Raw genomic sequence first — 12,606 nt, forward strand, 5'->3', positions numbered from 1 at the left:
AACCATTATGAATTTCCATCATCGTGATGAATTAATGATAGATAAAACCTGTGTGTGTGTGTGTGTGTGTGTGTGTGTGTGTGTGTGTGTGTGTGTGTGTGTGTGTGTGTGTGCGTGTGTGTGTCTGTGCGCATGTGTGTGTGTGCGCATGTGTGTGTGTGCGTGTGTGCATGTGTGTGTGTGTGTGTGTGTGTGTGTGTGTGTGTGCGTGCGTGTATCTCAACTATCTATGAGAAGCTTTGGAAGCATTTGCAGAGAAAGTTTGTAACAATGTTCTGTGACTAATTCTGCCTTTTTATCCGTAAATTCATTCCAGTTGTTTAAAAACTAAATAAATAAATAAATTCTGCAATGGAAAATAGCTTGGTGTCTTCCAAGTCTTAAATGAGTAAACCATGAGTATTAACGAACAATGACACAGCGGCACCAGCAGGGAAATACATTCGTGTCAAATTAAAATATGGCCATGGGACTTCAAAAACACATGGCGCATCAAAAGTGTCTCTGTTTTTCCTTCTACATTAGATTGCGTGATGTATTTACAAAACTATTATCCACAAAGGGATGTTACTTGACAAGAGTTTCCATGTTGTACAAATCCAATATCTAAATGTAATTTCAACCCAGATGGTTACTTCCAGCAAAATATGCTAGATGTTTAACTTTCCGCAGAACTAACAACCTTTTTGCAATAACTTTTAAGCAACTGATCCCAAGGTCATAGTGGATGTATGGTCAATTCAAAAAGCTATTCTAGCAGAATGAACACAAGTGTAGCTCATCACATTAGTTTCTAGCCGACCGACATAGGTTTCATTTTTAACTCCATATTTTTATCATTATTTACCTGTTTTTTTTTTTTTTTTTTTTTTTAGCCTAGCCTACCCAAATAATGATGTCCCAAATCTATGTTTAGTGTTGTACTCAAAAGTGGTCTTGCCTCCTAAAACCATTTTTTTTTAAGGTTTTGGCTTTGTCTCTGTCTCGACCGCATTTGTACACCGTCTTGTCTTGGTCTTAGACTAAGAAGATTCAGGATTTTGTTTTAACCGGTCAAGACCACAACTATGGGGATAACACTAAATCACTTGGTGCATTGTCTGATTTATTTATAACCATTAGTATTCTGACTGGATGTAAAACTTCCCTCTTCAAGTGCAATCAATAGTTAAGTAAATAACTAATAATAAATAATTACATTTATACCAGTGGATCTCAGTGTTTGGCTTCAAGGTCCCCCTATTGTTCACAACAATATTTTGTTCACAAAGATGCTTATTTTGTCTTATTTTAAATAAGTTTAAATAAGTCATCTTAAAGCACCTTGTTGAGAGCCCCTAGTGTGCTAATCCTGGTTGTGAACCATTGATTTATACTGTCATGCCAGGTCAGAATTAAATGTGGATCTATCAGATGAATTTGAGTAGTGCTGGTTTGGTCTTGGTCTTGACTTGGTCTCGTCCTGTCTTGATTTTGGTCTTGTCTCAACACACGTGGGTCTTGGCTTTGGTCTCATATTAATCTATGTTCCGAAGTTTAACTTCACCAATAAAACCATTAAAAGAATAATAATAAAACAAAATTAAAAAAAATCTCCCAGGCTCTTCATGAAGTGTTTGGTAATGTCCTTTTAACTTTGTTATCTTTATTTATTTATTTGCATCTAGAAACTAAATAAAAATAATCATAAATAGCCAATTGTAAGGTGTTTTCTATATTTAAAGGGTTTTACAGTAATGTGCCCTGTCTTTAAATTGGCATGGTATCATGAATGTTTTAGTGAAATTTGTGTTTGAAAACATTATTAAGAGTAATGTGGCGTAGCCACGAGTGTGCCCGGGTGTGCCTGTGCCACCCAGAGTGGCAGCTGGCACACCTAAAAATAGATGCAGAATTATTTTTTATAGTCTCAATAAAAAATGTTTATTAAACTTGGACTATTGTTGTTTACTTAGAAAATATATATATACTTTAAATCAAAGTTTTTTTTAATTATTATTATTATTTAACGCGTAAATTACAAATATTTTAACTGACCCCTTGTTTCCATGGCAACGCGTCATGATTGACACGTGACACGCCGCGGCCACTAACAGATGTATCGGTATTATTTTTTAGTTTTTCATTTTTTATTAAAATATACACACAAAATTGCTTACCATGTAAACTATCTGATATTCCGATTCTTCGTTTAAAAACCTTTATAAATTATCTTGATCTATAACGAGATGAGTCCTGTCAGCCGGATTTAACATTCAGCACGTGAATTCCAGTTTCTCCCGAAGTACATGAAAGTAAGTGGCTGTTGAACTGGACGAAGAATAGAGTAAACTTTATTTTTCTGCTATGTGTGTCTGATATATCAATAAAACACGTCTGCAAATTACTTTTGATTAGATAGTTTTTGCTGCTTCCATAGACATCAGTGTATTTTGACATGTATTTTTTTTTTACTAGTGATTATGTATATTTAAATGTATGAAACCTAAAATAAACATTATGTGGTTGAAAACACTGATAAATGACAAGCGCTGAGCGCATCTGTCTCTGGCTCAGTGCCAGCCTACACGCGAAAGCAGTTTAATCTGGCAGTTCTGTCTGTGACGTCACTGAACAATCTAAATCATACTCTCAGGGGCACCAAAGCTGCTGAGACCAAACCTACGCCCATGAGCCGGACACAAGGCCCTAACGTTACACCTGATGAGGATGTTTCTCCCTCCCCGGGCCCTACATCAACAGACAGTGTTGCAGGGCCGTCGCCAGAACAAACCAAATGGGGGGGCATTTAATTTTCATAGGGGGGCACACTTTTTTTAATGATCTGAGACAGACCATAACATAAACCAATATTAGGCTATAACTAAAATAGACCACAATAGTCTTGTTTTGTTCAATTATTCAAATAAAATACTTCACCGTTTGATCTCAACGTCTCTGTTTATTGTCTCTTAACATTTCCAAAACCGCCAAAAAAAACAATACAATACTTTATGCTTAACTAAATGAATTGCGTGATTTATATATACATATACATATACTTACACACAAACTGCATATTGTAATTTGAATTAATAAAACTACTAACACAAAAATAACATATTGAAAGGTCTGCTGCTGGAGACTTGCCATTGGCTGTTGTATTTGAATAATTAATGAGGTAGGTCTTTGCAAGGTTTGGGTGCTGTTTTGGGATGTTTTAACAGTCATTTATGAATATAATTATATTTAAAATTATGTTCTGTGTAATAATGCGTTGAATAATGAATCGTCTGAATCATTTCTGAAGGTAATGTGTTATGCATTTCTAGTGTTACCGTTGTAGTGATTACTGTTCATGTGAGCCAAGTTCTGCTGAAATAACGTTATTAGGGAAGTGATCTAATTCAATAACATTCAATATTACGGTATACGTCTAACTGCGCGTTCACACCGGCGGCGTCGGGAACGTGAAAAATCGCCCTTGCTGTTCTGTTCACGACGCTGCAGAAAGATTCGTGAGCGCTCAGATGGTCTGACGTAGTCACGTAGACTGAATTCTTATTTTGTATTAAAAGTGGCCGCAAAGCAAACAGACTTGCTGATCTTATGCGGACTAACCACAAGGAGGTTAACGTTATAAGTTGATCTCATTAAATGTTGTTGTGGACGAAATTTTAAGATCCTTTACTTAAAATAAACGATCTCAGACACCTTGGTACACGTATCACTTTTAATTATTTTTTTATGGGACACATCATAGATTACTGCAAACGCGAAACAGAAATAATCAACCTGTCCTCTATTTTGCTTTGGAACTAATATGATCGGAGCTGCGTCCTCTGGAATCCTCTCAAGCGGTTGACTTTTACGTTCCGATTGATTGCTGCCCAACCGCGTCATAGCTCATTACCATAAAGTTGCCTTGATTTAAACTCTGCTCGACGCTCTCAAAGGCCAAGTCGCGCCGCGCAGCTCCTCTCTGGTTTACATTGAAAATGAATGACTTCTGGCCACTTTGACGCTCTCGACGCCGGCGGTGTGAATGCACAGTAATGCAAGTTTGGTTAATTGTTCTGTGCGTTACGTTTAGGGGGGCACAAAAAGTCATTTGGGGGGGCACTGCCCCCCAATGCCCCCCCTTGACGACGGGCCTGCAGTGTTGCCAGATTGGAAATGTCCAAGTATCGTACCAGAAGTTCAAAATGATCGTACCAGAAGTTCAGAATTATCGTATTTGGAAGAAAATTATTACATTTAACAATTAACTACATGTTGACACGACCTGCAAATTACCACTAGGAGTATGGTTGGACGGAAGCAATGTGACAAAAATACTATCCCATAATTTTGCACAGTAATATGACAATAAATGTGGCACACCCAGATTTTCATATGCACACCCAAAATCTATTTTCTGGCTACGCTACTGGTAAAGGTATATCTGGTAAAATTATTCAGATGTTCAAATGTTCTTGTAAGTGAACTGGTGCCATCTGGTGGTTAACGTTAGGTAGTGCTCATGAACCTGATGAAGATACAGTTACACTAAACATACAGTTCACTTACGCTTTTCAATGTCTTTTTTTTTTTTTTTTTTTTTTTTTTTTGTAATGTTGCATAGATTAATGTTATATTATAATTTAGATTTGTCCATTTAAAAATTAAAATTAAATTGAATACTGTATATCCCATATTGTTAACTATGTCTTCCATTAAGTCCTTCCTATATGCTAAAACTCACTTCATCTCAAAACAGAAAAAGACCAGGAATGCAAGTAGAATATAATAAACTTTGTTTACGAAGAAGGCATAAAAGCGTTCCTTACAATTTTTCCATTTCACAAACATTCCAGACAATCACATTTGACAATAAACAGGTTATACTATAAATATAAAAAGATATGTGCACTTTCGGGGGTGGGGGGTTGGACACAAAATTAAAAACATACAAGTAAACACATATTAGAAAAGATCATAAAGAGAAAAACAAATGCTTGGGAAAAACAAATGGATGACCAGTTCAACAAAAATTGCTGTTACTATGAATCCTCTTCGTTTGGTCCATTGATATACCCCAAATGTCACAATAAAATCTATCTAAATTCTGTGAGTTCCAAATGTTGTCTATTATTCTATTAACACACTGTCAATGTGCAGTTTGGCCAAGTGAAATCCTCAGTGTGTTGTATTTTACTACAACAATGAAAAAGGAGCAGCTCGAGAAATAAATTATAGGCATCTTGTTAAAAAGTCATTCATTCAAGTCTTTTAAGCATCTCACAAAGTACATTCTCTTTAAAGTCATTTTAAACTGTCTGAGAAAAAAAAAAAAAAAAAAGAAAGCTGATGAAAATGATGTTAAGTAAATACAGTAAGATTCTTTGGTTCATAGATATGAATGGCGGCTGAATTTAATGCATGTGAATCGAGATGTGCCTTGTAAACACTTGAAAAAAAGAGACATCAAACAGAGGATTATAAATAACCTAAAAATCGACATGAATAGCTTAAAGTCAAAGCATTGAAAGCATTAAACAATATTGTGCTGACTTTAAGATATTAAAACCATTCACTGCATTGGATGCAGTTTTTTAAGGATATAATTGGCCTTTTTATACCACAATAAACACTGACTCCATGTGAGCCATTGCTCAGTCTCCCTATATAAATATATTTTCTTTCACATTCATATGCATGAGTTCTCATTTGTTCAGTAAGCAGCAGGATGCCTGCATACACCTGTGGTTCTCGTAAACTTGAAGAAAACTAAATACAAAGTGTGTATCAAAATGCCATTATGATTATAGGCTAAAATACCATGAACTATAATATTCATGCTAGTTGCACTATTATAGCTCACATACATCTGGATTGAGAGTTATAATTTATGAAGGCACTGTGTATTCCCAAAAAGAAGCGGGACAGATGGAGGTCAGGTCAGATAATCGTTTCGTTTTCAGAGGCCAGCTGAATATGTGACCTTTATGCAGTTCTTAAAAACCTTCTCTGTTAAAAGATAAAAAGCCACTGTTTCAATCCAGTGACCCTTTTTCTGGTCCTTTTCATAATCTATTCTTTTATAATCTTCGTTCTCAGCCAGCAGACAGATCTGTCTTATGCTATCAAAATTTATTAAGAGGGCCCTTGCGTTAGGTTGTGTTACCATTGCAATCGTTGTTGTGTCTGATTGTGTTTTACACCATGGGGATGGTGTCGTCGGGGAATATCAACAGAATGTTCTGCTGATCTCTTCCGATGACTGCGAAAAACTCTGTATGTCTGATACCTTGAATATGACCTTTGGAAGTTGGAGGCTGGAAAAGAAATAGATGTCCATTAAATTAAATTAGAACTAAGCCATTTTAATCTATAAGAATATATATTGTACATATATATTTTTTGTTTGTTTGTTTGTTTGTCTGTCACAAAAATATTAAGCTGCACATCCGTTTTCAACATTGATGATACATTTTTAAGGTACATGTGACACTGAAGACTGAAGCAATTCAGCTTTGCCATCACAGGAATAAAATACATTTCAAAATATATTAAAACAGAAAACATTTATTATAATAAATTATAATCACAATCTTTCTGTTTTTACTGTATTTTCAATTAAGTTAGTGCTGCCTTGGTGAGCATAAGAGCATACTGACCGGAAACCTTTGAATGGGAGTTAATATATAAACTCTTATAATAAACTCACACCACTGTATTGTTTATAGTATCTAGGCCAGAATTATCAAGCTCTATAGGGAGGGTTGTTGTGAAAAAGTTGTGTTGGATTTTCACCAAGTACTTACGACTCATGCAGGATATACTTGGCAAATCCCATGTGCCGTCTCCTCTGCAGCGAATGGTGGGAACATGCCTCTGGATGAAGCCATCCATGCACTGGTACCTGATCAGTGAGTTGATCTCATAGCGTGGGCGCAGCAGGCCAAATGTGCGGGCGTTGAGGACAAGAGGAGGCTGACTGCAGGACACTGTTGACAACAGCCCATAACAGAGTAACCATCAGTAATGGAGTACTGAATCTGAAATGTTATTTTTAACATCTTGTCTGCTTTAAACCACTGCAGATTAATCGGAATCAACAGATCTCATGTTAGATTCCTGTCTATAAACAACCATAGATATACAGTGTCTTAGGGTATAGCAGACAAAGTTTCACAGATTCCCCATTGTACTCCTGGTTATAAATATAATATTGTTAGATTGAATTTAAACTGAAAATAAATGTCTACCTTCTGTATGCATGACTTATTATTCTTTAAGTACCCCTCTTTCGGGTGCTAAAAGCTCACCTGTGCCTTTCTTGCAGGTGAAGGTGAGGTGGTAGTTGCAGGGAACATCATTCCACTGGCCGTCCTCGTGCCAGATCATTACCACACAATCCTCTCCTGAGGAAAAGAAACTGTCCGGCTGGTTTGGTCTCCAGTTTTCATATTGCTGCAACGGAAGAATATGGATAGAGGTGAGAATGGCAATGCGAGGAAGACAATAAATCCTATAGAAATACGTTTCAGATATGTTTAATTATATGATTATGACAGTGTGTGTTTAAAAGAAGTTGTACCTGGCTCAAAAATGCAATATACTGCTTGTGCGGAACATATTATTTTCCACCCATTTGTATGGTTTCTCAGTAAGCAACAGGATGTCTGAATACACTTGTGGTTCTTGTAAACTTGAAGAATCATACTAAATTATGTAATATTTATGGCAGCTGCACCATTATAGCTCATCTACATTTGGAATTTAAGAATATTTATGAATTTACGGTTTCATTTTATTTTTATTTTTTTTAATAGCTTGACAGTCTCTCATTATGTTTTATTATTATCATTCTGTATTCCTTCTTGGAACTTGGCAAAGTTCACTCAAAAACTGAGGTGCATTAGCTCAGATTAATGAGGTCTACAATCAATCAGTTCCAAAGAGATATACAAAACCTATGCTAATTGAAAGAAAATAAGTTGATAAAAAGATCAAATCCCCAATTTGGCAATAATTTAGCATAACAATAAATGTATATGCAAATTTTGTAGGCCAGGAATTTTGTTTTATATAGAACACCACAAATGAAACAAAGTTGGAAGCTTATGAAAAGAGTATGATTTTTTTTTTCTAGAGTCCAGTAAAGAAAGTCAATGAAATGAGGATGATGATAGAGGCACACTCCGGTAGGGGGCGCTAAGTACATACATCAACATTAAACTGCAATGAGCTGCATAGTAATACATCTATATTCAACTATCATGGATACACTTTCTTCACTGTATTTTCCCCTTGCACAGGTATGATGTCATCAGTCATCTCTCTCAACTGTGGACGAATGCACTCAGAGGAGAATAGCAACTGATAAGACCAACTTAAAGAAAGAAACTAATAGAATTTACAAATGTATTGATATAATGATATATTTAAACAGATTGAAAGTGTTTTGAGGAACTATTCCACATGCTGTCTATACTGAAACTACACAATATACTCTTACTCTGCTAAGCTCAACTTGTATAGTATATTGCTTTAACCATAATAATATGAATTAAATGTTTATTGGCAGTCTTCTATATCTGTTTTTTTTTTTTAACAGTGAAGTTTGCACAAATATGAAACATGAAGTAATTATGCCCAATAGAGACAGGTTGGAGCTCTGGTCTTTCAGCAATCTTTTGAATACTACCAAGTCTTCAAACACAAGAATCGGCCAGCAAGTCCTGTTATTATCCTCTTGCAAAAGGAATGTGTGCTTCCTGCTTGAAAATTTATGTAATGCCATTTTTGACCCTCTGGATAACTCCAACGGCACATACTTAAATACATTAACAAACATGAACTCTTAATGTAGTAACTCTTCTGTATACAGAAAACGTACAGAGTGCTTGCAAACTCCAGTGGACATGTTTATATCCCCTCACTGATGCCAACTGGACTGAACTGTCACACACTCACATCTTAGGTCTGGATTATATCTAGTGCAGCCTGTTCCAGCTGCTGCTCATCCTTCACACCTCCATTACCTGTCCACACCTGGGAGCTTCTTATACCCTCGTTTTATTTTGATCCTCCAGTTCCACAGATGAAAACTCCTATCTCCTGCCCTCCGGGGCTTTCTGGCCCTTCCCCACAAAATGCTGTCTTTATCTTTGAAGTGAGAGCCTGGTCAGGACTAAACGACTGTAATTAGCCACTTTCCTGTTCAATGGAGGAACACCTCTAGAACTGTGGAGATAGTGGCATATGTCTCCTGTTTTCCTTTTTTAACATCAACAAATTCTTGCTAAACTAAATAGTCCACTAATAAATGTGTGTATCATCACCATCTTTCCAAAACATACTTTGAGAAACTAATAAGCAAGTTTTGAAGAATGGTCTTACCACAACACTACCATCCGTCCACCGAAAATCATTCTCAAACATCTTATCATTCAGACCAATCCACTGATAGTCATGACCGAGGCCTATAAGGGGAGAGATAAGCAAAGGTCAATTCATTAGCCATATTAGGAACTCTTTGTCAGCGGTTAAAAATAAAAGATATATTTGTTCTTATATTTCACACTTTCTGCTTATAGGGTTAGAGGAGCATTCGGGCCCTTTTTTAATGATAATAAACTAACACTTCTTTAAACTCTTTGGCTAAAAATTCCTTAACCAATGGAATATTCCATAACCCTAAAACCTTTTGTAGCGACAAAAAAACTAAATGGAAAAAAAGAAAACAAAACAACAGTATCCTTCCTAATAAATAACTCTTGGTTTGCATGTAAATGTAATCGATGGCATAAATTAGAGCTGATGATATTAGACAGAATGACCATAACTTGGTTTATGTCTACTCACGGTTGATGTACTGCTGCTCCTCATGGGACAGGACACTAGACAGGTGTGCCCCCTGGAGGCGACATTCACGCTCTGCTGTGTCCCAGTTACGCCGATGAGGAAAGAATTTGTAGCAGTGGCCTTGGAACTTGTGCCAGCCATAGCTGCATGTTTCAGTGTCTGTAAAAAATCAAGTGTGAATTATTGTTGAGGTACTTCACATTAACTTGACATGTAGACACTGAAACTGAGATAATACTGTTGCTGGAAGTGGGAAAAAAGGTGCTTGATATTATCTATGGTCAATTCATTTTTATTACTCCTTTACCTTTGGGCATACACTGTGAAGTTGTTATCAGTATAATAAATCAAACTTTTTTTTTTTTGCTCAGTGTCACTCTTTTCAAGTGAGAATGATTTCCCGCTCACACTGGACCTGAGGGACCCTTTCATCCTCATTTTAAATTGCATGCCAGCTAAACAAGATCTCGTAGAGATAGAGCTACACCCATGTTTCTATAATATAAGGAAGCCAATTAGTTTCTGCATAGGAATGTCTACAGATTGGGTGCCTTGCTCTGAGGCGTTGTTTAAGAGCAAAGCTGACCTGTAAAAACAAACAGCCACTTATATGGCTCTAACCATTTGGGAAACACAAAGTATTAAAGCAAGCATATTATGAACCCAGCAATTTATTAGTCTAATTGACAAGTGATTGTAAAGTACCTAGATCAGAATTTGAAACTATGATCATATTAAATTTGCCAATAAAGTATCTCAATCACACAAAGTATGTTTTGTGTGCCGTTGCAATCAAGCTAAAGCATTTTTTTTTTAATTACAACTTCAGTCAGACTCACATAATATTTTTTATACAAGACAAATTATTGTTTTATTCCAACTGAAATCAAATGTTTTAAAGTGCTTGTAAACAGACTTACTGACTGTTTTTGGACAAACCCAGTGCTGTTCGATGTCAAGCTGAAAGCTTTGATTCCTTATTTGAAATCACTGTGATTATTGCACACTTGCCCTGACAGAACCACTAATGTTAGTGCATGTTAATAAACCTTCTGCAAATGAACATGCAGGAGGGAAAATGTCAGGTTCTTATATGTCACTACTGCAACAAAGAATAAACAACAGCTACCAAATAATAAAACTATTAAAACTCTCTGTAATGTATCAACCATTAAATTGCCCATAACATATCAGTATAAACACAAGTGACATTGCATGAAGCTATGTGGGCTTATGACTTTAAATAATGGCATGTTACTTCATTTAGCATAGATTGCACTTGGTATTCTCTGCATTTCTGCTTTCTCTGTGAGCAGCTATATCTGAGCACTTTCACAATCTAAGGCTAAACCACTTACACTTACAATCTGAGTCACTGCTGAATCACAGAAGGCAGTAACAGGTAGTAATGTGACACAGTTTCAGAGCAGGAGACACTTCTTACTGTCTGTAATGTTGATGCTAACTCAAGTTTGAAATGAAAATCATGTTAAGAGTACTCAAAACGGTAATGCACTCATTTACATATGAAATCAGATGTGATTCGAACTGAAGAGATTTTGCTGTTACCATTTTAATGTTTACAAGCACTTGTACGTTGAAGGGAATAAAACTCTCAAGAAAGTAATCTCACTTATGTAAAGTGTAAAACAACATCTACAGAGTAATAAGGGAAAGATTGATGATCTTAACAGCTGTGCTTAAATAAGAAAGTTTCAAAAACTGTATCCTTTTAAATAGTGGAAAGTACAGCATCATCATGTCTTTCTGCTAGCATGCAACGGTTTTGGAACAAACACAGTTACTTACATCAAGTTAAAATCTATTATCTATCAGGATCTACCAAAGCATGAGTCACATTTACCAAACCCATATCTGCCAAGTACGTCTGAGTATTTTTATTAATGATGACCTCATATAAAAAATAAAAGGGTTCAAATGGTACATCTCCACAGCTGTTTCTGTGGCTACAGTAGCTTCACGCCTTATTAGCTAGTTGACAGATTTAGTATTGTGACCTCCCTTAGGTATCTACAAACTTATACATAAAGAAACTGAACAAGTGATTATATGTTAAATATAATCTTACCTTGCTCACACAGTGCTCCTGCATAACTCGGAAGACATACACATGTGAATGAGTTCAGGCCATCAATACATGTTCCTCCATTACGACAAGGGTTTGTGTGACATTCATCTATGTCTATTAAATAAACAAATTAAAACAATAAGGTGGGTAAATAATGTACTTAAGTGCATTACAATTAGTTAGGAGTTAATGAGAATTTAAAGGTGCACTAGAAGACATTTTGGGCTGTAACAAAAAATTAACTAAATACATAGTAATACATAACTAAATACATAATTTCCATTAACAGAGTAAAGAAGGTCTGGCACTATAGCTACTTCATTGCTCAAACTATCAAAAATGATCCATGCAGAACAGCAGTGCAAAGCACAGCTCATGCAGAATATGTCAAGTAACATGTCATTTTATGTTTGATCACATTTGGCAATATTGAGCTCAAAGTTCTGTAGTGCACCTTTAATAAAAGAATGAAACACTGATACAGCATACCTATTTCACACTGGTCACCACTGTATCCAGGTGGACAGCTGCAGATCTGAGCACCGACTATTTTTACACAAGAGCCTCCATTCAAGCAAACATCATCAGAACAGGAATGAACATCTGCAGTGAGAGAGGGAGAAGATATAGGCATGTAATAGTGCATGTACAAAACAAGAATACTGGTATAAGTATTGACAGTACAG

The 12,606-nt window shown here is 36.0% G+C and overlaps 1 protein-coding gene across 1 annotated transcript in view; it reads right to left on the reverse strand.

The window, feature by feature from the left end:
• Positions 1-4,752: 4,752 nt before the first annotated feature.
• Positions 4,753-12,606, reverse strand: part of LOC113091261 (versican core protein-like) — a 41,017-nt gene continuing 33,163 nt past the window's right edge. The window contains exons 9-15 of the mRNA XM_026256669.1: positions 12,410-12,523; positions 11,921-12,034; positions 9,832-9,990; positions 9,367-9,449; positions 7,290-7,434; positions 6,786-6,968; positions 4,753-6,296 (exon numbers count right to left, since the gene is read on the reverse strand). Coding sequence (XP_026112454.1) covers positions 6,142-6,296; positions 6,786-6,968; positions 7,290-7,434; positions 9,367-9,449; positions 9,832-9,990; positions 11,921-12,034; positions 12,410-12,523 — 953 coding nt within the window. The 3' untranslated portion in view covers positions 4,753-6,141. The remainder of the gene's footprint in view (positions 6,297-6,785; positions 6,969-7,289; positions 7,435-9,366; positions 9,450-9,831; positions 9,991-11,920; positions 12,035-12,409; positions 12,524-12,606) is intronic.

Source organism: Carassius auratus, unplaced genomic scaffold (genome assembly GCF_003368295.1).
Source record: "Carassius auratus strain Wakin unplaced genomic scaffold, ASM336829v1 scaf_tig00214150, whole genome shotgun sequence".
Classification (NCBI taxonomy): Eukaryota; Metazoa; Chordata; class Actinopteri; order Cypriniformes; family Cyprinidae; genus Carassius; species Carassius auratus.